The following is a 27,991-nucleotide window of genomic DNA, read 5'->3' as shown; positions in this document are numbered from 1 at the left end:
CTGGCTCATAGGCACGTTCCGTATAATATTTAGTATATTTTTAAGGGTTTTTTTATTGATTAGGTATATTATGGATATCAAATCGAAAACACTTGTCCAGGGTTCTTGTTCTATTTCACACACAAAACTGTAGGTATTCTTTATTCCGCAAAACTGGTATAAATATTATTGGTTTATTATATTAATATTAATATTATTAACAATGGGCATAAACAACTAAATCATTTGGCAGCTGTTAGTACAACTAATATTATTGACGACTGCTATCCGTTTATTGATGTTGCCAAGGTGACTATAAAAAGCAATTTTTTTTTCAACCCGCAAAGCAGAGGCTAAAAATAGAGATTTTAGAGGCTTGTCAGCAGGTGGGATAGAGGGGATATGGAAGGAGGTAATGAAAAATTCACCCAGACCAATTGAGAAAAAATCTTTCATGGATTTTTTTTCTTGCAACTGGCGAGAATCGAACTCATGACGCCAGTTTTACAGTCGGCTGTCTAATCAGTTGCGCCACGACGCCTGACTATCTAAATAATATTTTACTACGCTAGACCTACCATGAAGCGTATTTACATTATGTTTGAAATTATGGCGCTAAACGTTATTATAATATTTATTGCATCAACAAATACCATTTATTTTATATATTTTTTGAATATTCTGATTATTTTTATGTTAGTTTGCGTACATTTTGTTTTACTTAAACCTTTCTGTTTTTTGTAGTTTATATGCTTATTTTAATTTGTAAATGCATGTTACTTGCTTTAGGCCGATATTATCATGTTTTGGTGAAAGAATTAAAGGGAAAAGAAACATATCAATAAATAATAATAGACTACGATTACACTACTTTATAAGTCTATGGACTTACAGTATTTTATCTGCTTTATCCTTGTCATTGACAAGCCGAAATCAGAATTACAAATATCTATGGTGTATGTCATTTTCGATGCTAGGTTAATAGTTTTTAAATTAAAATATATAATTTCCTAAAATTAGTCTCAAATCAAAACGAGAAACTTTTGAATAATTAAAAATGGCTATTGAAATTGAATCCGCCGAGTAAGTTTGGTAGTTTTATTTACCTGTAAAGTAGCGTTTTCATTTGTAAAAGAAATATGTAAACCGGCGGCATCTTATTTTATTTTATCTTTACAGCGTTATACGTCTCATTCAGCAGTATTTAAAAGAATCCAATTTAACCAAGACCCTCCAAACATTGCAAGTAAGTGTTATTTCGCTTGGTTGTGGTATTAAACTTGACCAAACATAACCTCAACATTACTCTTTCAGGAGGAGACGGGTGTTTCTTTGAACACAGTAGACAGTGTGGATGGGTTCTGTGCGGACATTAATAATGGCCACTGGGACACGGTCCTCAAGGCTATCCAATCCTTAAAACTGCCAGATAAGAAGTTAATAGACCTTTATGAACAAGTTGTCTTGGAGTTAATTGAACTGAGAGAACTGGGTGCCGCAAGATCCCTCTTGCGGCAGACAGATCCTATGATTATGCTGAAGCAGCAGGAAGCCGAAAGATATATTCACCTAGGTAATAATAAAACTGTTAAAATTAGATTGTGACGAATCGTTCTTGTCCAGGCAGATAAAGAATACAGTTATGTGTTTCATAAAAAAGAAGAATCCTAAATGAGCATGTTCATAGACAAACGCTCTTACTATTAGACCACGATGCAGATTACTAATCTTCATTCGATTTCCTTTTCCCGGATTTTTACCTGAGAAAAGTCATTGAGTCTAAAACACTAGTTCTGTATTTGTATCTTAGAATATAACTTCTCTGGAGGTATAACTACATATTTTAGCAATCTAATGCGCATTGCTAATTATTGCTTGCTCATTTTTTACAATTTCTAAAAGTATGAAAATTTTGGGTTCCATTCTTAAAACCATAAAGGTTTTTTAATCAGTTAAAATAATAAAACTCTTGTATATATCCTTGGTTAGAAGCCAATTAGAGTACAACTCTACTATATGGCCCACTTTTTACAAAATTCACATAAATAATGTTGAAAGAGTCCAATGAAAATTTTTAGATTCATTAATTTCAAACTGCATATTCCTATAGAACAAATTAACTACACATCTTTGCTATATTTTTTTATAAAATCATTAATTCTAAATTCGATTGTTGTGAACTCCTGGATTTAATAAATATTAATATACCACCATGTAGAACTAGACAAAATACTCTATATTGTTGTCACCCTTCTCAAACCAACTATCTTTGTCACTCACTTATACCGCATATACACAGACTAGGAAATTAATGTACCTCTCACATCGAGATTTTTCGAAGTCTCTGTGAATTCAAATCATCTCTTTATAAATATTTTATGATGTTCTATATAGTAAAGATTAACGAATTATTTGCAAAAGCTACCTATGCTAGTGATCTGGTGTTAACTCATTTTATATTTATATATACCGACTTTTTTATATATTTTGTATGCTGACATACATCATCATTCCCTCTTCGCACCTAATGATGCATAGGGCACTGCATCGGTACACCAATTGCAGCAATCTTGATCATTTTTCTTACATGAAGGCAAGATGATCAGTCTTACGGTTCAGGTGCCAGTCCAGGCTATGAAATATTCTGGTGTGAAAACACCCTTTTAATCAAATATTTCATATCTTCCATCTCGGGAATCGATCCCAAGACCTCTTGTATGGTAGGCAAACGCGCGTACCACTACACCACGAGGCCGACATACATACATGTATATTCTCCAAAATATCCATATTGATTTTGAAAATACAATGAATTGTTCTAAATCCATTTCATATATTTTTATTGGTATCTGTAGTATGTGATACTTCCCTATTGTTTTGTTATTTGCTCATTATTAAATATTTAATCTCTTTTTTTTTTGTGTGTAAATTGTTCTAATAAAATTAAGTATATGTATTCAAATAAATCAATAAAAATATGTCAATATATGCAATGAGTTGGAGATAACATTTTTGACTAACTACTAAATGACCGGTCTCTAATCCTTTAATCTTCCACAGAGAACCTGCTGGCTCGGTCGTACTGGGACCCGCGCGAGGCGTACCCAGAGGGGGCCACCAAGGAGCGTCGCAGGGCTGCCATAGCAGCCGCGCTGGCCGGGGAGGTGTCAGTGGTGCCCTCTTCCCGTCTCCTGGCGCTGCTGGGACAAGCCCTCAAGTGGCAACAGCATCAAGGATTATTGCCACCGGGTAATGCACATACTATATCAATAGTACTCTAACTCTAGCTTCTGCCAATCAATCCTGTGTGAATGTTGTCAACTTAGTATTTGTAATTTAATATTTATTTATTTAACACTTCATAGGAATACATTATATAATTGAATGAACAGTGTATTCCTCACTGGGAAAACCCGTGAACTAAATAAAACAAAATATATAAAGTTTGATGAAAAAATACACGGAATGTGTATATATTTTTGAAAAATCTATTCCTCAATATTACTATTATCTAATCAAAGTAATCGCTATTGGATTTAATACACTTATTTATTTATATATACGCCCAATGGGCATTTTTAAGGATTTTTAAGGGTACATAGAAAATTATTATAAAGAAAAGTAAAAAGACACAATGGTATATAGTAGACTTTGTGGGAGTGGAAGCGGAAGAGAGGTGTTTACAATTGAATCTGATTCAGTGATCATTTGAAAGAAGACAACTTGTTATCAAAGAAATCAAGACTGGTATGTTTGTTGGCAGACCTAAGAATTCCGGGCATAGGGGAATGAAAACCATAGTTAGTTCTATGCTTATCGGTATAAAAGAATAAGTTTTGTCTGAGGTTTCTAGTTGGGATATTGAATTTTATTGAGCTCACTAGTTCAGGCGCATCAAGCGAGTGAGTTGAGAATTTTAAATAAGACTAAAAGGTCGGATTTATTTCGACAGTCTTGAAGAGAAGATATATTTAAGCTAGTTTCCAACTCATAATACGTATATTGATCTCTGGATAATGCCAGCATTTTTTCTTATCGTAGTTCCATCAGCGATTCGGTCGCAAAACATTGTCCTTTCATAGTCCTCTTCATCTTTGGAAACAGGAAAAGGTCACAGGGGGCAAAGTCCGGTGAACACAGTGGCTGGGGCATCAATACATTTTTCAAATTTTTAAATACGAGTTTTCATTATTTACCCAAATTTTTTAATTTGCAGACCATTCCTAAAAGTCTTGAGTAACTTATGTAGGAAAAAATGGGAAACAAGTTGTGGTGTGAAATGAATATCAAATAATAAATAAGCATCTTGTTACAGGCACAACTATTGATTTGTTCAGAGGTAAGGCGGCCATCAGGGACCAGGAGGATGAACAGTTCCCAACTCAGCAGTCCAAGGTCATCAAGTTTGGCCAGAAATCTCACGTGGAATGTGCCAAGTAATTGATAAACACATGTATTTTAAAAAACACAAAACTCCAAACCATATCAATATCTATTGGCATACAATCCTTGCTTTTTCTTGAATAACATGAAATTTTTCTATCAGATTTTCCCCCGATGGGCAGTACCTAGTTACCGGTTCTGTGGATGGCTTCATCGAGGTGTGGAACTTTACGACCGGAAAGATACGTAAGGATCTCAAGTACCAGGCCCAGGACAGCTTCATGATGATGGAGCAAGCCGTCCTTAGTGTGACCTTCAGTCGGGACTCTGACCTTCTGGCCAGCGGCTCGCATCATGGGAAGATCAAGGTACACAAACTATCCCCAAGTATTCTATTATTGTTCTGTAGCTCATTTCTGACTGAGGGGAAACGCATGTGCATGATGACAAACGATGGACGCCCCCATCTTTGGTAAATTGTTCATCACTAATGAAAATTAACCTGTTGATGAATGTGGACTTCTTTAATGTTCTTCGCATTAAGGGAACGAATTACAGAACTTAGCTTAAGAGCTGTGGGATTTCCAACTTTATTTGACATTTCAAACAAGTACCACGAAGCGTACACAACAGTCAGCTAACTCATAATGGCGTCAACTACTACTCAATAGGTCAGTGTAAGTACCACGCATGCGCAAAACTGTCAAGTAATACAAACAGAACTTTTTGGATATATGTACCTCGTATATTCTATATTCAAATTAATAAGTTTTATTTTTTTCTCAAAGACAAACATGGTTATCTCTTCTTCTACTTCAAAACCGCTGGGATGATTCTTAAAGAAAAACAACAATCTTAATATGCCAAAAAATTAAACCCTTTTAAAATAGTACAAAGATTAATTATCGAAGTAATTTTAAAGAAACCTTCAACACGGAAAATCTATATAAATTATTTAAAGTTCATACAGTAGACACTATTTACAAAATAAATTATTTTATAAAGAAGAAAAAATAAACGAATTTGAGATAAATAAGTAATATCATGGTCAAAATAGTTTTGCTTTCAAAGGAATAAAAAATTACGATAATCTCCCTAATGAACTAAAAACGATTAAAACTAATATATCAGTAAATAAATTCAAAGTAAATTTTTTGAACCTGAGTAAAAACATCTTTCTATTTTAATGTGTATTACTCTATTATTTATATATTAAGAATAATATATTTATATTTCTTCCGTATTCCGCAGAAAACTGAAGAAAACCATAAAAATAGTAATGAATAGAGCATTAAAAATAATATCATTTAACTGTCGTTCAATACGCCGTTCTGAGAAATATATAAAAGACATTTGCAACGAATACGATGTTATTTTACTACAAGAAACCTGGCTTCTTCCTTCTGATATCAATTACCTGTCAAATATTCATCCGAAATTTTCGAGTTTTGGGACATCAGCTGTTGACTTATCTAATGGACCATTAGTTGGACGACCCTATGGTGGGGTGGGGATCCTTTGGAATAATTTTTTAAAGGTTTCAATTGTAGATACAGATGACCCGAGAATAGCAGCGATAGAAATCGAAACCATAAGTGGGACACTACTTGTAATGACAGTATATATGCCTACCAATTCCCCGGACAATTTACCAGAATTTTCAATATGCTTGGGAAAACTCAATGCTATTACGAACGAAAAGAATGCTACAAATACTATGATTCTAGGGGACTTCAACGCAGACCCGAGAACACTATTTGGGAGAGAACTGAATGCATTCTGCTCAGATGAACATTTTATATGCCTTGATATGCAACGTCTACCTGTGGATTCATTTACCTATGTGAGTGATGCTCATGGAACTACCAGTTGGCTTGATCATTGTATTATAAAGGAAAGTCTTAATATACCAATAAGGGAAATTAAAGTCATATACGATGTAGTTTGGTCGGACCATCTGCCTATAGAGGTTAGTCTAGACGTAAGCAAGCTTCCTAGTATACAAGATAGAACTACAAACCCGAGAGATCCTGCCAGTTGGAATCCAAGATCAATTCAAAACATTGAAAATTATACACGTCTTGCAGATATTACTATAAAAAATATTATAATCCCTCATTCGATCACGTTATGTTGTGATCAATGTGAAGATTTTTCACATAAAAATGATATTGATATACTGTATACAAATATTATAAAAGCGGTTCGCGAGGCGGCGACAACAGCATTCAAAAGGGACCGTGTCAATCAACCGAGGTACATAGTCCCGGGATGGAACGACAGAGTTTCAAATGACTACTCAGAATCTAGAAGTGCATTTATTAAATGGATAGAAGCAGGAAAACCAAGATCAGGAGAAATTTTCGAATCCAGAAAAAGATTAAAAAAAATATTTAAAAAATCTCTCAAACAATGCCAACGTAACTCTAATCAAATTCAAATGGACAGTATGACAATTGCCTTACAAAATAAAGATTTCAAAAAGTTTTGGAGAAAATCATCAGCAATACTTAACAATAAAACAAAAATGCCTCTTTGTGTTAACGGAACTACTGGTGATGGAATTATAGCCGGTTTATTCAGAGAATACTTCTCTGAAACTTCCGGCTGTAATGATAATACAAAACCAGACTCGATTTATCTGTCAGCTAAATTTGGTAGCCTCGCTGCAATCAATAGTAAAGACATTGATGTTGCCATAAAACAAATTTCACCAGGAAAAACTGCTGGACACGACGGTATCAAAATAGAACATATACGTTACGCCGGCTCAAACATATCACAATATCTTTGTGTTCTTTTTACGGCGATACTAAACCATACACACCTACCGAGAGATATGACAAAAACATTGGTGATACCTTTAGTTAAATCTGGGCAGGTAAACTTGTCGGAAAAACAAAATTACAGGCCAATATCACTAACAACCATGATATCCAGAATCTTCGAAAAATTGGTGTTAAGAATTATTTCGGAGAAATTAAATACTTGCGGAAACCAATTCGGATTTAAAGCAGCTTTGTCAACAGATATGGCAATATTTGCCTTAAAACAAACAGTGGCCTACTATAAATCAAGAAAAACAAATACATACGCATGCTTTCTGGATTTGAGTAAAGCATTTGACCGCGTAAATCATAAAATATTATGGAATAAAATGGAGAAGAAAGGAATTCCATCTTGTATTATTAATACGTTGGCAGCCTGGCACACACAACAGGAAAATATTGTAAAATGGGGAGATGCTACATCTTCGCCTTTTTATTTGAAATGTGGAGTCCGACAAGGAGGTTGTCTGTCTCCGGCACTTTTTAATTTATATATGGATGATCTCACCGTGCTTCTTAATTTATCCAAAGTCGGATGTCATGTTAACGGCGTCTGCGCTAACAATATTAGTTATGCAGATGATATGGTATTATTGACTCCATCTATTAATAGTATGAGATTGTTGCTCAATATTTGCGAAAAATATGCAATTGACCACAATATGATATACAATGCAAAAAAATCTGCCGTACTTATATTTAAACACAAGACGTCACTTTCTGAGTTCGTGAACCCATCACCACCTGTATTCCTAGACAACAACAGTTTAATGGTAACTGCAAAAGTCAAATATCTAGGGCACATACTGACTGATAATTGTAAAGACGATCAGGACATAGAGAGACAGAGAAGAGCCATTAATGTCAGGGCCTCTATGCTAGCGAGACGCTTCTTTCAATGCAGTAACGAAGTGAAGAAAATCATATTTACTTCGTATTTGACGTCCATGTATACAGGTGAACTTTGGAACAACTATACGCAAGGAGCGTGGAACAAATTAAGGATCACATATAACAACTCATACCGACAATTATTCGGATTGCCCAGGTACTGCAGTGCCTCTGAAATGTTTACAGCTGGACGAATAAACACCTTCGCTGCCCTGCTTCGCCAAAGAGCCTGGAGCCTATGGGAACGCCTAAAAAAATCTAATAACGAAATTCTCCAAGCCACTGCAGAGTGGATCCAATCACCGCTGTTGAAGCGATGGCGCGATATGTTAAGACCACCATAAGTGCTGCAATATAAAATTTTATTTTATGTTTATATCTATGTTTATTGTTATATTTATGTTTATTGTTATATTTATGTTTATTGTTATATTTTTGTTTATATTTATATTTATGTTCATGTTTATATGTTCATATGGTAGAATTGGCTCTGCACTTTATAGCCATTTTACTGGAATAAAAATTTAAATAAATAAATAAATAATAATTATTATTTTCTGTTTTTCTTTTTATTTTGTATAATTTTAATTTTTTTTCTCATGTATATTCGATATTATGTAACTTCAAATTACAAAATAAATATAAAAGTATAAGTCGCTCTCCAAGCACAAGAGCTACTCTCTTTTTTGGAAAGTTACAGCTGTAACATAAAAAAATTATAAAAGTAGATTGTAAGTATAGAAAAAAAAACATGTATCAATTATGTAATTATATTAATCAATAAAAAAATAAAAATAATGTGTTCTATATTTAGACACACTAGCAAAGACTGCTTGCCTACAATCCAATAATATTAGTCATTTTATTAAATAAATTTATTATGAGATCTTAATTACTAATAATTATTATTTATACAACTCCTATGTAGGTTTGGAAAGTAAGTACGGGACAATGCCAACGCAAATTTGAGAAAGCCCACACTAAGGGTGTGACGTGTTTACAATTCAGTCGAGACAACTCACAAGTACTCTCCGCATCCTTCGACCACTCTATCAGGTAATAACAATGACTTATTAAAATACACTCAATATATAGATGTACAGTATCTCCTGTGTACAGTAGAACCTCTCTTAGCAAGCATAATTTGTTCCGAAATCTTACTTGTAATGTGAAACTATTTTAATTGAATTAATCAATGCAAATTACGATAATGTAGTCCAACTACCTCAGTTAAGACCCCCCCTGACACACCAGTCGTACTATTGGTTGGTTATAAAATGACCTTTTAGGTGATCGGTTGTCCTCTACCCTTGCAAGATGAGCTGCCAAGCGAAGTTGTCCTAGTTATGTAGTGTGTTGAGATTAATTTATTATTCTTGTTTAAAACTTGTATTCACACAAGTTTCAGAAACAATGCTTCCAAATTAGAATATAGGGTAAAGAATGCAGTTGTCTGCGCTTTAAGAGATGATGTATTGTTTAGGTAAAGTACTAAATTAGGTGTTTATGATATTTTAATTAAAAAAATATTTTTATATCAAAAACGGTTCAAAAAACTTGCATGAATATATTTTAATGCTCGTATAACAATTTCTAAAGAAAATTATCGGCACCCAACGCCGATAAACTGACTCACAGCATTATTTTGTTTTCAGATATTCGGTATCATTTTCAAATGCTAAATTTAAACAAAAGTCGTATAGTAATTTAATTTTCTACAATTGACAACTATTGAAATAAATACTAACAAAATATTGAATTTTGATTTAGAAGATAATGACAGAAAACTTTTCCTCGTTTCTTACGAAAAACACAACCAACACCATCGGATTCTAGATTAGCACTGCAGTAGGCAATAAAACTCTCCATAGTACGATTATACTGCACTCTGGCGGTAGGCTACATGCATTATACTTAACACAAAACTATCAGATGTAAAACAATCTTATTTTTTACATTCAAATTAATGCGTGCCGAAAAACTGGGCAGTGCCGGTGAATTGTATACTTGACCCTAATACATAATATGTTTTCTTCATTCCAGAATCCACGGCCTTAAGTCTGGCAAGACGTTGAAGGAGTTCCGTGGTCATACTTCCTTTGTAAATGAAGTTGTTTTTACATCCGATGGCCACAATTTACTCAGGTAATTATATTATTTTTGTGTCCCGGTGAAAATTTTCAGAATACTGTTTTGTGTGTAGACCCTTGACGAGTATCTTTGAATCAAGGATTACTTGTTTTTCACATCCCCTCCTAATTAGAGACCCTATTGCCAGCCAACACTCTCGCCTCCTTCTACGTCAATCCCGCATCTCTATGTTCTGCCAAATAGGGCGAGAAAATTGTCATCGACAGCCTTCCAATACTTCCACAACTCGGGTTCAGGCTCTCCTGAGGCATCCGCAGCACATGTCTAAGCTAGATCAACCTCCGCACTAAGACGCTTGCTATAGGAAGCTCTGTCCTTTCTTGGACTTCGATGCTGGTTTTAAAATCAAATCATCTTATGCTGATTTTCTCCTTAACCGCTTACTCTCAAACCTCGGAATTCTAGTGTTTTAATTTTTTAATAAGGTGCCAGAATTTGCACTTATTAAGGAGTATGCTAGTTTAGCATTTGTTTGATTCCCTGCAAGATTGCCATAAAACTTTGATATGTTAAAAAGGTTGATTTTCACTCTAATATACTCGTATTATCATAGTCTCTATACTGAATCTAGAATGTAAGACTCATCATCGTTTCTTGGTGTATTGTAACCTTTTTAGCTCGGCGTGTCCAAATTCTGAAAAAACCTGACTTGACCCAGGTGGCATGTCACATCTAGGAATTTAAAAAAAAATTGCAGCCCTAGGGCTGTAATCAATGTTTCTAGAAAAGGAAAGATTCTTGTATTTGAACTATTGATTTATTATTATTATTAGAAACCAAAAACAAATCAATATTTTCATTAGTGACTTTTTTTGCATCTCTCGTTCTTGGGCGAAGATCGTCCGTAAATGATGTGAGTCACCCAAAATGTTTTGGCGTGTCACCTCTGACAAGCATGTCATACGTTACCCATCACTGGGATAGGGAATGATGCCATCATATACAGGTACAATTTTTGTATCATCCCATTGTAATCGCCCTGATGGTATATTTCAGTGCCTCCTCTGATGGAACGGTGAAAGTGTGGTCGGTGAAGAGTACGGAGTGTACAAGCACATTCCGGCCGCTGGGCGCTACAGACCTGGCTGTGAACTCCCTCCACCTGGTCCCCAAGAATCCCGACCACTTTGTGGTCTGCAATCGGAGTAACACCATCGTCATCATGAACATGCAAGGACAGGTACGCTGAATATCATATATACATCGCACCTGCGTGATAATAATGGCACATGAGTGATAAAGTATGCAGAAATGTTCCTGAACATATTTGCAATCCACACAATTCTTTAAAATGTTTGTGGCCTTAAAAACATTAATGTTAGTATTGTACATTTTTCATCAGGATTTCACTCACTTTCAGGGAGTTATTGAGATTGAAATTTACTACAACAGTGAGGGAAAACATCTTGGACAAGGGATTATGGAAGTCTAGGCATTCCCAGGGCTTATGACCTGTCATTATTATTATGGATAATTTACATAGCGCCATTTTCGTAATATAATACTTCAAGGGCGGTCATTGGGTGGTTTAAGTGGCTACTTTACACACTATTTACCATTTTGCCAACATTTACCATTTGCCTATGTTTAAATCAAAATATTTCCGGTTAAAAGTCGACAGATGGAAGAATTGAGGAAATGCGGATGTTTAAACAGGCAGAATGGTGAATGTTAGTGCTTAAAGTGGCCTTTTAAATCAGCAATTGACATATCATAAGCCCTGTAAATCTCCAGACTTCCATATTTCTGAAAATCATTTAAAACTAGATGGTAAAAGAGAGTGAGTTGTGTCTTGGTTTTTGCGAATGAATGTTAGTTTACCGATAACGCATGTCTGAGTGTAACTGCTCCCCTGTAAAAATGGGTTTTTTGAGTTGTGCCACTATCATTCCCAGGGTGCGACATATTGAGATAGACAAAAATGAACTCACCTTTCTCTACATAATGAGATCATAAATAATCGATTACTAGTCATTTAAATATAATCACAATAAACTGAGTAAAATGAAATTAAAATCATGCTGCATTAGTCGCGGTTCAAATTGTTAATTGTCATTATTTTTTCTAAAAAAATATTTTATTTTTCATATACAGTAAAACCTCATTTTTACGTTCCTCAATTTTACATTTTCCCACTTTTTACATAGAAATGTTCAGGTCCCATTTTTCTTCGCACATTCTCATACAAACATTTGGACTTTCTTCAGCAGCTCATATTTTTGCTAAAATAAGGACTCCATACACGCTATTGATCGACAGATAATTAATAAATTAATGTTTCTTCATCTTTCCAGATAGTGCGATCGTTCTCCACGGGTAAGCGAGAGGGGGGAGCCCTGATGTGCGCATGCTTGTCCCCGCGTGGAGAGTTCATCTACTGCGCTGGAGAGGACCTCGTTCTTTACTGCTTCTCCACCAGCTCTGGGAAGTTGGAGAGGACCCTTACTGTACGTAATTATACTCGTATAGGCAGAACGCCATACCACTATCCCCGCTTTCTCTACATTCATACATCTTCTGATGCACCTATGCCAATTTTCCCGACAGTCGACATGTCCATATTAAAGTATTTGTTGGATTAGCTCGTGCCATGTATTTTTGGTCTTTCTTGATTTATGCATCCATCAACATTCGCATCATAAATCTTTTTAGCCGTTCTTTAACTGTACATTTGCTCCGCGTGTCCAAACCAATGCAGCTCTCATTTCTTGGTTTTGTCAATAATGCTTGTCTCAGCCTTGCATAATGTACGGATCTCGGCAATCTCCAACGGTTACAAAAATATGAAAATCTACCATTGTGCGAATCCGCCATTTACAGCCTTTCAAAAAATAGCAAACAGTAAAATCAGAATAACAACTGATTTTTATGCTAGATACACAAAGTGGCTTAATAGCGCCAGGCAATTATTTTTTAAGGCTTAAGTGCTAGGCTAAGCATTTGTTGAATGAACTAAGTATTTGTTAAATGAACTCAAAGGTTTTTCATAATTTATTCCAATCATAAAAATATGCTTATTTTCAGTTTCAGTAATTTATCAATTACCAACAAGTTTAAACCTATAATAAAATAAATAAAACAACTTTGTTTTTAACCACAAATCAGTGGTTAAAAACAATATAATAAAATAAATAACCACAAAGTTAGTGCTTCAAATATTAACTTTATATAAGTTTAAACCTATTTGAAAATAAAATAATGTGTTTTTTTATGAGTTATGAATGTATATTTTTTTTCACTTTTCAGGTTCACGAGAAATCGGTCATAGGTTTGTCTCATCACCCGCATCAGAATCTTCTAGCAACTTACAGCGAAGATGGACTTCTCAAGTTATGGAAACCTTAAAACATTAATTTATTTTTCCAACTCAAATTACTACGCATGTCCGACAACCTTCTTCTGCAGTTGCTCTTATCCGGAGCCAATTAGAAGCAATAAAGTTGGTGAATTGGCAATCAATAACTATTGTGAATTATAACATCATTTGCAACATAAAAACTGAAGACTATCTCTGTACCATTGTGTTCTGAATATTTTGTGAATGTTGGTGAATGACAAAAGGCAGTTTGCTCACAGCCAAACAGTAAGTATGTTAATTATAAGATTAAAATATAAATTAAGGTTTCTTTTAGAGACTAAATTATTAGAGTGAATTTAATGTTCATTGCATCGAAATGATTCAATGAATCTAATGAATTTGTCTAAAGCTTTATTTTCATTTGAATAAATTCATTCGGTTTGAAAGTGGAGCAGTTCTTGAAATAATTAATTATGAGATTGAAGTTGGCTGTTTTCGTTGGAATTAATGAATTTATAATAACAATTCTATTCATTTGGTTTAAAGTTAGAACAATTTTATTGGATATCTTCCATTGCTCAGTACGACTTCGTACCGTTTTTTTAATATAATTTTTTTATATAATAACAATGCGTTTGATTATTTTCATTCTAATAATTTATCTCTACTTGTAAAAAAGTTAAAATATGTCATTTTCCAGAGACATAAAAGCCAATTATGTTTTTCAGATCAAAACCTTACCGTTTTTAACTATTTGTATTCCAGAAATGTCAAAACGTGTGTTTTCTTGAATCTAATTTAATTTCTTTATTCCTCTTTTAGAGATAAAATTGTTATCTGTGTGTTTCTAAATATAATATAAATTTATGAATTCCAACTCAGAATATTAGAAAAACAGCAACTGGTTTTAATAAACCTTATCAATTAATGGTATCTTTCACTTGTAAATAATTTCCAATGATTTTACAGTTATGAAAATTAAACCAAATATAAAACAAGGGTTTATGTTTTATTTTATATTTTAAGAAATAAGAGTTTTTTTTTTTAAATATACACATAGGTATTTAGTAGGACCCAACTTTGACCTATTTGTATCTAGTAAATAACAATTGCCGGCTGTTACATGCTAAAAGAATTCGACCCTTCAGGCATACGAAGATTAGAATGTACAATAGAACTCCGTTTATCCAAACTCCAGTCATCTGGATGCATTATGGAAATATCCAGATCGTTCTCAGAAAATAAAACCTCGACATAAGGACCCCGTTGCTCGTAAACGAGTTTCTTCGTCAAAGCTATTAACTTTGCTGGAAATGTTTTAGTAAGTTTTCAATGTGATTTCAATTCACTATATTATTTCAAAAGTGATCTTCAAAACATTGCCTTAATTTAATGGTTAATCCAATTATCCGGATAATGTCTGGCACCCATTAATCTGGATAGTTGGAGTTTTACTGTACTTCCCTCATGGTAGTTTTGTCTCTGAATACGGGCATTATTTTCTTTATATAGACACCGCTCCCTCGCGCCTGGTGGGTGGGTACATAAAATGACTAATCAGTAAAAATGGTCAACACATCTCTATAGAAGACCTTAACAATTTTTCTAATTTTCGTCTCCCTAGTTTTACTAGCCCTGATCTTACAGACGTCAAATCCTGAAGCAGTAATAATCGGCAGCATAAGCAAATGAAAGCTAAAACTGTGAGAAATCACTTAGAAAATGGACCGTTTAAATATGTCACCATTGTAGACAATGACAGGGCCTGTATTTTATAAAATAATAATTACATATATAGATGTTTTATAAGCTTACAGAATAATTTATTTTATAACTGGAAGATACGCGCATAGTAAAAACTGAACCAAGTTCGAATGATTAGAAAGAGGAGCTCCAGTTTTTTTTTTATTATTTGTTATAGACTATTAAAATAACTCTATTTTTTTTCAAATAATTTTATGCATCAGCGCTATGATTTTTCAAAGTTTTGTAATTTTGAAATTACTCCACGTGTGACGTCACGAGTTCTCTTCGGTGAGTTCAGCCGATTGATGAATTGGCTTCCCGTTAACTGGAAACCTATCAATCCTTCATCATTGATAGATTCGGAAGAACTAGTAACGTAATTCAAATTCGTTATTATTATTTTTTTCATACATTTTCAAGAAATTTCACCGTACAATTTAATGCTCTAATTTTTACTGCCCGTAAGAAAACATTTTTCATATCCAGTTTCCCACAGCAATGAACTTCCTCATTATTAGTCTAGAATATTCTGAAGTAAAAAGCAAAATTTTTATTCAAGTATTTATTTTATCAAATTAGATATCTTAAAATATAAATTAGTATAGTTTTTAATACATATACATACACACACAGTGTCCATATAAAAATACAGTCTCATTATATCCATTCTATTGTTTACGGTTATTATAAATACAAAATATTATATAAATTAAGAAATCATAGAACATTAACATAAAAATATATATTTGATAGATTCAACTTGCCCAATTGTAAAGATGGCTTTCCCATATTTACACCAAATGATGAAACAAGATAATATATCTTTAAAACTTTTGGAACCAAAAAAACAAAAAACATTTCTTATTCTGTATATCGTTGTTTGAAAGTTTTTGATTTATTTTTAATTTGTATTTATAGCATTTTAGCTGGGGTATTCCTGGTACTCCCCCTCAGGAACTCGCGAATTTTTTTTTTTTTTGATTTCTGAGCCTAAGCTCAGAAATCAAAAAAAAATATTGTAGCATTTTTTAAGACTCAATGAAAAATACATGGTTTTAAGATGTGCTTTTTTTTTTTTTTGCTCTGCCGGAAATTAAAAAAATTTTTTAAACATGCCTCAAATATACCAGTTAGTAGTTTAAAAAAAGATTAGTGATTTAAAGAGAAAGCTCACCACATTTTAATTTAAGTGGGTATGTGAGTAAATATATCTTAAATTTTGTGTTTATTTGAATGAACACCAGGGCTGAAAGGGTTATCTTTATCATTGATGCATCATCGATCCAATACGATAGATGATATCTGCCATTGCTGTTTTTTTTTTATTGCGCGAGCTAAGGGGCTAGTTCCTAAAAGTTTACGTCATTCTCACTCAGAAATTTTTCAACATGGTGGATCATCTCTGGAGTGACTGACGATAAAAGAGGAAGTTGCATTAGGTAGTAATTTTATTTTTGGTATAATATGGTAAAGATCGCACCTTACGACAATTGGGCAGCCAAAAGGGATGTGATCCAGTGACATTCACGCCTCTGACTCGGGACTAATTTTATTTAAAAGAACCGACTGTTACAAATATTTGACACAAGTCTCCCGAAAGAGATATTAAATCCATTACAAATAAAACGGTTATGTTCCTACTTAAACATTCGACAACCGTCTTTTTTACAGTACGATTTTTCTAAGTATATTCTTAATCGTCATCCCCCTTTCCACACTTGCTGGTGCATAGGGCACTGCATTGGTAAACCAAATCCACTGTAGTTTGATCAGTCTTAGATTTCAAGTGCTAGTCCAGAAATAACGAAATATTATTATTATTATGGATAACTTATACAGCGCCATTTTTGTAATATAATACCTCAAGGGCGCTTTACATAGTGATTCTATAGTTATTTTTTTTTTATTGAAGCTTTAAAATTTGTAATTTAATCGAAACAATTTATTTTGTTGACACATGCTACGGATTTATTCAAATGATTTAGAGAACAAGTGGGTTTTAAATTTTTTCCGAAACATCACTTCACTTTTACAGCCTCACACCTCTGCTGGGAGAGCAATCCATGCCATAGGGCCTGCGACCGCAAATGCGCGTACACTAAATTTAGTGCGCTGTTTACGTAGGGGTATAACTTTTCCTCTCGCTGTAGACGTAGCTGATCTAAGCGTGAGACGCCTGTCAGCTAGTTCATCTGGAATGCATAGTTCCCTTAGATATTTCGGAGCAGAGTTGTGCAGTGACTTATACATAAACCAACAGAGTTTGCACAGCCTATAAAATTAATATTTCAAATCCACCCTGCCAGGAATTGAACCCAGGAACTCAAGAAAAACACAGAGAAAGTATAATACAGTCAAACTTGGTTATAAAGATAACGGAAATAATGAGGAAACATTAGTTGACATTTTATTTTGTAGTTTTCTCCATACATGTATTCACTTTTATAACGAGCTTCTTCTCGGGCATACCGAACAACAATATTGTCAACAGCTGAGCAAAAACTCTTCAATTGTTTGAAAACATCATTGTCGAAATAAGAACCTAAGTAATAAAATCCAAATGGAAAACTAAACTAACTTATTACTGATGCTGCTGGGCGATGGGATCAGTTTATGTTCATGATATTATATAAGTGTCTAAGTACCTAATTGGTGTTATGCCGACAACATTGACAAAGTATCACACATATGGTTAAAATTGCGTGTAAAAATTTCTGAACTTTGAAAAAAGCTTTGTGAACTTAGTAAGCACAGGCTCAGCAACTCATTACAATTTACAACCTCTTTTGTAGTTTATGAATGACATCCTTGTTTCGGGGGTTTTTACAATGTTTTTTAAATGTTCTATGGTCAATGCATAATGAACATTATGGGTGGGTGATGTCAGATAAGCAAAAAAAACCTAACGCTTGAATTATAAACATGACTATTTACAAGCAGAAGTGTTTCGATTTGCGAAAAAGTGGCAATTATTTACAAAATAGAATGTGGCGCGAAATATGTTGAAGTGTGTAAAAAGTTTTCCCTATCCTCATCACATTGTCAAAATTGTGAAAAAATACAAATGTTTATTTATCAGAATTTGAAATTTAGAAACTGGTATGTTTGTAAGCATTTATTATACTTTTCAATAGTGACAATATGCAATGGCGATTGGATTTTAAAAACCTTTCTCAAGTATTACGAGTAATGCTTATAACGAGCAAATTCAGTCGGTCCTGTCTTCCTCATAATAACCAAGTTCAAGAATTTGTCTTTTGTCTTTTATGAGAAGTCAATTTACGGAACTAAAATGTACATTTCGGGAATTCAAATTGAAAGTAGGGACATCAGGCGACCATTTTGTTCCACATTCGAAAAATCGTACTGTAATGGACTTTTGCAGAACACTAAGAGCTTGGGCATAGTGCAGAGCATAAGCGGGGTGGGCTGGGTGTCCGCGATTTGGCCATGCGGTCTGGGGGAAGTCTAACCAGTTTGATCATACTGTGGACACCTGGCCCGCGTCGTGTCGCGCGTGTCAAGATCAAACTGGTAAGTCTTCCCCGCTAACAGCATTCCTTGCCCACGTTGCAAACACGAACGCTCTACACTATGGGCAAGCACTGAGGATATTTATCACATTTTTTAACAATAAAGGCACTTTGAAATATCTTATATTTAAAACATGCGCGTAAAGAAATTACACAAAACAAAATCAACAATTAACATTATAATTTCAAAAAATATTAGAAGCACTATATTCTTCAATTTCCTTAATAAACTAATAATATACAAATATGTTGTTATACTCGAAATTCAAACATAACCCCAGAGTAATAATGCGCCAAGCTATAGAGGAGCCCAAACGTAGGAAAACCATTCTATGACTATTGGGTATTAAGTTAGCTACAGTTCGCAAAAAAACAATGGGCCGTACTCAGGTCGAGAATTTCCAAATGGATATTAATTTGCATTGTAAATACTTTTAAACTAATGTAACCCTAACGGGTTTTTTAAAATTGTAAATAAATAAAAAATATATATATACCTGTTTATTTATTATTGCAGGGTTATTCCAATTTATTTTTCTATAATTCGCCTATATTTATTTTATAAAACTGAAAATACATGCGTGTGTTTATTTTTTTATTTATTTATTCATTTTATTCACAATATACTTATGTTACATTTACTGAGACATAAATCCCACCTCCATGGAACCAAAGTCCTGTGTTGAGTTTGTTTGTTTGTCTGTCACATCTCCGAAACGGCGAGTCGTAGCGGCCTGAAATTTGGACACGTCATTTTAGATGCGATTTCAAGGTTAACATTGCTTTTTTTAGTAAAATTTGAATCAACCTCTACTCGATAAAAACTCAAACTTTATATGGATGGCTAGTGCGGCCCTGACATATTGCCCGTAATCAACTGTCATCTTCAACAGTAAACATACTTTAATTCACAAATTTATCTCCTAAATTGAGAAAAAATAGTATCTGAAGTAAATATGTTGATATAAGCAACATAATATACGTGTCGGGACAATTAATGCTAAAAATCAATGTAAATCATGGGAAAATATTCTAAATCAATTACCTGTGAAAACTGTCTTCTTTAACACCTTTGACGCTCCTACTGCTGCAACCAAACATACTGCGATTCACCATAGTCGATTTTTATTTATTATAATGTAAATATCCAAGTTATTTACAAACAAAGCCAAGCACAGCTACAAAAGCATCCGATCGAACCGATATGTTTATGTTGTCAAGCAAAACAAAATGGCCACCAATTGGTTGCTAACCAACATCGCTTGCATCCTATGAAACATAGTGATAGGGCTTCTCTATAGGTTCACGCATTATTACTCTGAGAACATAATCCATTTTCCATACATTTTATAGTTTTAAAAAAAGAAGGCGCTTATATGTAGCACTTGAGAGGATATGCGGTGGAAGAGCAGTTTGATAAATAGGTATTTGAACATCCCAATACCGTGTAAAAAATACTGCCGATACCCCATACTGTCAGACTGACTATGCCTAACCAAATTGACAAAATCGAAGTCTCGTATTCCTGATTTCCACACTCCGAAACTGAATAGATTTTGCTATTTTTTAAGAAAGCGTATCAGAATTAAATTTTCGTTGTCGGTACCTTTTGCATTTTTCAAAAATATTTATCATATTCAAATACCGTTCGTCCGAAGACGGAGATAAAACTGACCGCTTTTAAGAGTTTTTTTTTAATGTCCTAGCTCCCACAATAAACATATTAATAACAAAAAAAAGCAATAGGAACACAAGACAATAGAAGTATAAAAAACATTGCTCTAGTGCCATAACCCAGGGAAAATATACGGAACTCCGTTTTGTATGAAGAAAAGTCAGACTGCATTTCCTCGTAAGCGCTAGCTAGCTGGAATTTTTAAAAAATGTGTATTTACGCCTTAACAAAGAAACCGTTATGTTCCGAAACCAGTCAGTACATTATTTTAATTTAGTAATTTTGGATTACTATGCTAGTAATTTAAATTTATATCACAAATTCATTATAAGCTCATAGTAAAGCCATCAACCTTCTCAAGCCTTTTGATATTTTAAACATTTTATATTATCATCATCATTCCCCTTGCCACACCCAGTGGTGCGCCATTGCATTTGTAAACCAAATGCAGCGTATTTCGATCATTTGTTACATGAAGGTTCATGTGATCAGTCCTACGCTTCAGGTGCCAGTCCAGGAACGATCAAATATTGAAGTTTAAATAACTTTTTTAATCAATATTTCATGCCCACCGTGCCAAGAATTGAACCCAGGACCTCGAGAATGGTAGGCGAATGCACCACTGCACAACAAGGCGGACTCATCTCCACTCGATTTCCTTATTCAGGATTTTTACCTGGGAGCAGCCATCGAGTCAAAAACACTCGTCCAGGGATCTGGTTCTATTGTACTCACAGAACTGTATTCTTTGTCTGCCTGGACACAGAAAAAATACATATTTTATAAATACTACCCTTCATATTAAGTATTAAATACAAAAGATAAAATCACCTTTCTCACTGTAAAGCAACAAATAAAAAATGTTAAAATTTTTGTCAATAAAATAATTAAGGGTAAAATTAACAGGCTGGATTTCACTCTTTTCTAAATTTATTGTAAGTATTTTAAGGCGTTGATTGCGATGGCGAGATTCGGGGCTTTGAAAAACGGCGGCAGAGAAATCGGGGAGTGAAAAGTGAGAAAAAAGAGAAACCGAGTGGAAGGAGACTGTGACCCAGCTCCAGAATCAGGGATTGGGAGGAATCTACACCAGTGCCCGCGGTCGAGAAAAATCCGGGCGGCGTCACTCGGACCCTAGCAGCGTCAGCTCCCTGAGGTCTTAAAGTCGGCTTTGTAAGAATATCTTCTCCTCCTCCTATGCTCCTTATGCTCCCAATGAAATCAGAATTATTACGGATGGTAGCCTGCTCGACGGCAAAGTGGGAGCGGCATTCATTCCTTTTGAGGGTGATAAAGAATTACCAGGCAGAACATTTAAATAAGACAATTTCTGCTCAGTTTTTCAGGCTGAACTACTCGCAAGACGAGAAGCTCTTGAATGGTTATTAAAAAAAACCACCGAGAGGTTGGTTATTGCTATGCTACCGCATCCCTTGACTTTACTGAACCCTTTTTCTAAGAAATCCTTTATTCATACTTCTTTCTTTTGTACGACAAATTAAGGACACTATGTGTCACCTTTCTACAATATTTACATTTTAAAATGTCCCAACAGTCTTGTTTTACCAGCGTTTGAGTGAACATAACAGAACAACCGTGGAAAGTGCAAAGCAAATGTTGATTGCGATAAAATCCAAAATAATCACATTGTCGCAAGAAAAGTTATCTAATTGTGAAATATCTCGTCGAGTTGGGTATTCAGAAGGTGCGGTGCGGTGAGGAATTTATTAAAAAATTTCAAGTAACTGGTTCCATAGAACGGAAAAAGGGAAGCGGACAGGGGCGAGTGACATCTGCCCGAGATGATCGCTTAATAAAAAAAATTGTTATGCACGATCGATTTTTAACGGCACCTGAAATACATGCAGATGTGCAGTCTACCAGCACATCAACGTTTTCAGTGAAGACAGTGTCCAGACGGCTGTCGGAGCATTGTTTCTAAGCACGAAGTCCTGCAAAGAAACCATTACTCACAGACAAAATAAAGAAGGCTAGACTGGATTGGGCGAAGGAGCACAAGAATTGGGCCTTGGAGGATTGGTAATATGTTAATTTCTCCGATAAATCAAAATTCAACCTTTTTGGTCCAGACGGGAGAAAGATAGACGAAGACCTGGAGAAAGATAACATCCGTCGTGCGTCACTCGAACTGTTAAACACTCACCCTACTTCATGATATGGGGGTGCGTGACAGCGTACCGTTTGGGCCCCCTATCCAGTACAAAAAAGTGTTGGAAAACCAAATTATTCTAACAACCGAGGACATTACTCAATACACCGCTGACCCGATTTTTCAAGACGATTCAATGTCGATCCTTTGATCGATGAAAATATTTTTATTTTTTAAAATATATTTTAGAAACTAATGCGAGTTAAAAAAATAAGTCTTTATATTCCTGGGTAAAAATACTGGTATTTTACTCCGCCCTTTTATATCTGTAATTACATATATATTGACACGTCCAAATTTTTGTAAACAAGTGCTGGATTCAACCCCCTGCGAGCTGTTAATATTAACATATTACATATCTGAGATTAATCTGATTGAATTATTGAATCTCACCCGCATAAATAAAGGTTTAGGCTCTTTAACTTCACAAACATCAACAGATGGAAGAATTAAAGAAATATAAATGTTCAAATATAGGCAGAATGGTGAATGTTTCACAGTGTGTTAAGTGGTCACTTAAACTAGCTAATGACATGTCATAAGCCCTGTAGATGCTTAGACTTCTATATTCCCTTCTCTAAAATGTTCTTCATCTCTGTTTTAGTATGCTAGCATACATATTGCATACTCTGAAGGTTTAGTGCTCCGAAACAGCATTTAAAAGAAAAAATACATACTCAAATTTATGTACAGTGCGGTTAAATGTTAATGTGTTAGTGCCATCGGTGAACCAAATAAACATACAAATTTAATTAGTGTTAGTAGGCACACTAGAATATTTCATTTGAAAATGTTCCACCACGCACACATAAGCAAAGATTTATTCAAGTTTTGAAAGAACTTTACATATATCAACAATATTTTGAGTTTGTCCAAATTTTTGTAGACAAGGACTGGATTCAACTCCCTGGGGAGCTGTTTATATTAACATATTACAACAGAGGTTTCAGCTCTTTAACTTCACAAACATCAACAGATGAAAGAATTGAAGGAATATAGATGTTCAAATATAGGCAGAATGGTGAATGTTACACAGTGTGTAAAGTAGCCACTTAAACCAGCCATTGACAGGTCATAAGCCCTGTAGATGCCTGGACTTCTATATTACCTTCTCTTAAATGTTCTTCATCTCTGTTGTAATATGTTTACATATATATATATATAACAGTAAAGTATCATTTACATGTGTACAATACAAAAGATTAGACAATATTGTCTTGTCCCAGCTCCGTTAACAGCATCGACCGCACAGGACAGAACATTGGGACAATATAAAAATTAAAATTCAGCCGCAGTTCACATGTGAGCGCTGTGAAAATGAATACACAATGGCGTTTATTAAGAGCGAATTTGCGAAAAATACTATTCATTTTATGCCAAAATGTACTGAAATTGTTAAAGGTCAAACTAAATAATAAAAAAAAAAATTCTGCCACTATTTTCGGAAGAAAAAATTCGGGGGAGCGACACGTACACGTCGAGCAAACCGCTACTGTTATTAAGTACAGTCCGTACGCATTCACACGAGGACAATGCGGCCGTGGGCGGTGGTAGGAGTAATCATTGTTTCGCAGAGATAACCTGACCGCCTATCTCCATGACATTGTCTCAGAACAATTTTCTGTCATACAAATCGCCGTTTACACGTGGGCAACAATCAAGTCCTGGGACAGAACAACATTGTATTGTCTACGCGTTAACGGCCTTGAAAAACTGACAGTAGAATGAAGTTTTTTAAAAGGCATTGTTAGTTTTTTTTTGATAAGTTAGTATTATTTTATTTTTATATTTCATCAGCATCATTCTCTTACCGCAGCTAATGGCGCATAGGGCACTACATTGGTATACAAATCGAAGCATATCTTGATCATTTTTGTTACATGAAGGTAAGATGAAATTGTATACATAAACAACTAAAACATTTTTAAACACATTAAATTAGGATTAACACAGTCCAGAAAATTAGAAGAAAATATATATTTTCTTCTAATTTTCTTTTATATATATAAAGATAAAGAAGAAGGAAACAAATAAATATAATAAATAAACAATACAATGCACTAAATGGCATAGCACGGCACTGAATTGTATTGAATGGCACAGTGGTAAGCGGTGCGACCGGCACGGTATAGAAAGTATAGAAAATTATTATAAAAGAAAGTAGAAAGACACAATAGTATATAGTAGACTTGGTGGGAGTGGAAGCGGGAGAGAGGTGTTTATAATTTAATTGGATTCAATGATCTTATGAAAGAAGACAACTTTTTAACAAAGAAATCAAGACTGGTATGTTTGTTAGCAGACCTAAGAATTCTGGGCATAGGGGAATGAAAACCACTATGGTTATTGGTATGAAAAAGTAAGTTGTGTCTGAGGTTTCTAGTTAGGATATTTAATTTTATTAACCTCAATAGTTAAGGCGCATCAAAGAGTGAGTTGAGAATTTTAAATAGGATTAGAAGGTTGGATTTATTTGGACGGTCTTGAAGAGAAGATAATAAGATAAATTGATGTTTTTAAATTTACAAAAATACTAATATATAATGGATGTAGACTTTTGTACATTTTGTGTATCAGTACAAGTTGACATAATTTTTATTACGGTTCATGTGTGCAATATGGTCATCTGGTAGAATGCTCATATCCGACACACGCCCTCCAAAGAGGTAGTGAAAGTAGTAGAGTTAAATTTAATTGAAATGGCGATTTATGAAATTGAAAAAAATTTAAAAGATTAACTCGTTTACTGACAAAAAATCATTGCTTTTGTATTAGCAAAATGGATAGGAAGACCCACGGTCTTTAAAACATTTTTTTGTGTGTTGGGAGTACTTTCACTGGTTTTAAAAATTGAAAAAAAATAACATTAATTTAACAATGCGTAACAGTAATATACTACATATTTGTTTTTGGAATTCCCTACATCACTCTTTTACTTACTAGGCACAAAAAGGTACGCACAAGGGAAGAGCTATAGTGAATAATCTTTGTTACATTGTGTCAAGTATTTTGTTGGCATAAATATGACAAATGTCAATAAAATTAAGGTACAATAAATAGTAAACAATTGTTTTTTTTTTTAAATCCCGGATTAATTTTTATACAAGGAAACCCATCTACCATTGATCTTCTTTAATACTTTTTTAAGATTTTTTTTATAGGCGGTACTGCGTGGAGCGTATCCACTGTATAGAAAGAGGTTCCGGTGTATAATACCGTCAGGTTTCTGGCACAAGTTAGTAACTAGAAATTTTCGAAAAAATGAGACATCTTCATAAATGGCATTAAATAATCTTTATTTAATAAGCAAATAAAGTACTTCATATTTTGTAAAAACAAAAAAAATATTTACAAGTTTTTCATATAATAGAATCTTCTCTTAAAGTACACCGCCAACACATGTTTCAATAATTTATCTCACTCTGTTCCATTGAAATATTGCGTATTGTATCTTTTTCATCTTATTTTTAAATGTACCTACACTTAAGATAATATTTAGTTTAACATAAATTATCCTTACACTGTATAATATTCACCAGTCTGGAGATGCCCATTGAGGGTGAAAGCGCTAATTGGTCAAATAAACAGTGGAAGCGTACCAAGTATTTTTAAATTAATAACTTATATGTAAATATAAGTTATTACTTATTACATCATTACAATGCAATTCCATCAAGAATTGTCATTAAATTAAAATAATATATTTTTATTTGAATTGTTGATTTGGGATGAGCTTTTAACTTACAAGTGCAATCTCTCACAACTAGTAAAATGTAGTGAGCAACGTGTGCCAGTAACCCGACAATATCATGGGGTAATCAACTATCACCAGGTAACCTCAAATCAGCATTTGAACGTAGTTATGCAGAAAGCAGCCAGTCCACAATTTTGAATAAATGAGATATTGATGTTATAGGATACAGTAAGGTCAATTCTCTGTTCTGCTAAAAACAGCCAGACCGCTTTCATACAAAAAACTGTACTAATCACCTTCTGAAAATAGTGTAGATCACAAAAACGGCATTTTTTAATTTGCTAAAAACACCCACAGCACTAGGAAAATCTGACAGTACTTTAAAAATCATTGAAATTGGTCAAATACAAAGTTAGATACGTTAATTTTTTAGTTGCTCACACACATTTTTATATCTTTACCCACGAATGCTACAAATAGCCAAGTCGTAATTCATTACAATTATGATGATTTGAATGCATGACATGTTTATTTATAGCATTCATAGAGGATAAAAAATGTGTTTTAGTAAGTAACTCAAAAAACTGATTTTGAAGTTACCTGGTTGTAGTAATAACCCCGCAATATTTAGTATAATATATTTAATAATCGAAATGTCTTCGCCCTCTGACATCTTTACACCTTGCATACCTGTGACATTTGACGATCATCAAAAATCAAACATATCTGGTACCAACTCGTAACATTTGATGATCAATATTTCGCGGGGTAATTACTACAACTATAGTCCTTAAAATTTAGCTTGATTAAAATCACAGCTGCCAAACTAATGTCGATAGTGATGAGAAATTACTGATCACTGATCATGTACCGATCAAATCAATTTTATCAGTTTTTTCATGCAAATGTGAAACTCTGTTTACGAAAATTGATATAAAAACACAAAAACAATCCTATTCTAGTGTGTTTAGACAATTATTCACCAAAAAATAAGACAAATATACTTTTTTCATGAACAACATCAAATGAATTATTTTTTTATTCAATTAATTTACATTGATCAATTTGTCCCATCTCTAACGTTTTTTTGCAAAATGATGTAACCTTGTAAGAACGTCGTTAATAATTAGGTTTTTTTAAAGTTTTTTTTTAAAAAAAATTATGAATAAAAAAAAATATTAGCGTTCTTATAATTTACCCTAATATTTCAATTTTGGTGGCCATTTTCAACGAGTTGTAAATAACTCACTATTAGAAAATGGGAATCTAGTTGGGGTAGAGTGGGGTTCGAACCTCGGACCTCCGGCCCGTGAGTCCGCAACACTGCCACGAGACCACAACCCGAAACATTTTAGTTTTAAAGCTGCTTTTATATATTTATGTTGATTTATATGTCAAGCATAGTGTAAAAAAAATCAATTAACATGCCAGTACGAATGATTTTTCGTGTGTCAATATAAATCACTCCTTAGACATCACTACCAAGTTATGTCGTCAGTTTTGCTGACAACTGTCATTCTAATCAAGCTATATTTTAAGGACTATAGGTAAAAAACAAGTCATGCATTAAAATCAGCAAAATATGATTTTAATTAATCACAACTTGCCAATTTGTAGTTTTTATGGAAGAAGCTAAAAATATT

General features: G+C 33.9%; 1 protein-coding gene across 1 annotated transcript; it reads left to right on the top strand.

Annotated features, from left to right (window-relative positions):
• Nucleotides 1-911: 911 nt before the first annotated feature.
• Smu1 (Smu1 spliceosomal factor) lies at nt 912-14,528 on the top strand. Its single transcript, XM_088235169.1, has 11 exons — nt 912-1,062; nt 1,159-1,225; nt 1,294-1,552; nt 3,040-3,228; nt 4,295-4,415; nt 4,526-4,730; nt 9,010-9,137; nt 10,125-10,226; nt 11,229-11,412; nt 12,527-12,679; nt 13,479-14,528. The coding sequence occupies exons 1-11, from the start codon at nt 1,037-1,039 to the stop codon at nt 13,575-13,577; spliced, it is 1,533 nt and encodes a 510-aa protein (XP_088091295.1). The 5' UTR covers nt 912-1,036; the 3' UTR covers nt 13,578-14,528.
• The last annotated feature ends 13,463 nt before the right edge of the window (nt 14,529-27,991 follow it).

The sequence above is a fragment of the Micrasema longulum genome, unplaced genomic scaffold (genome assembly GCF_059751315.1).
Source record: "Micrasema longulum isolate JH-2025_06_02 unplaced genomic scaffold, ASM5975131v1 h1tg001341l, whole genome shotgun sequence".
Taxonomy (NCBI): domain Eukaryota; kingdom Metazoa; phylum Arthropoda; class Insecta; order Trichoptera; family Brachycentridae; genus Micrasema; species Micrasema longulum.
This window is presented reverse-complemented; position numbering and strand designations above follow the sequence as displayed.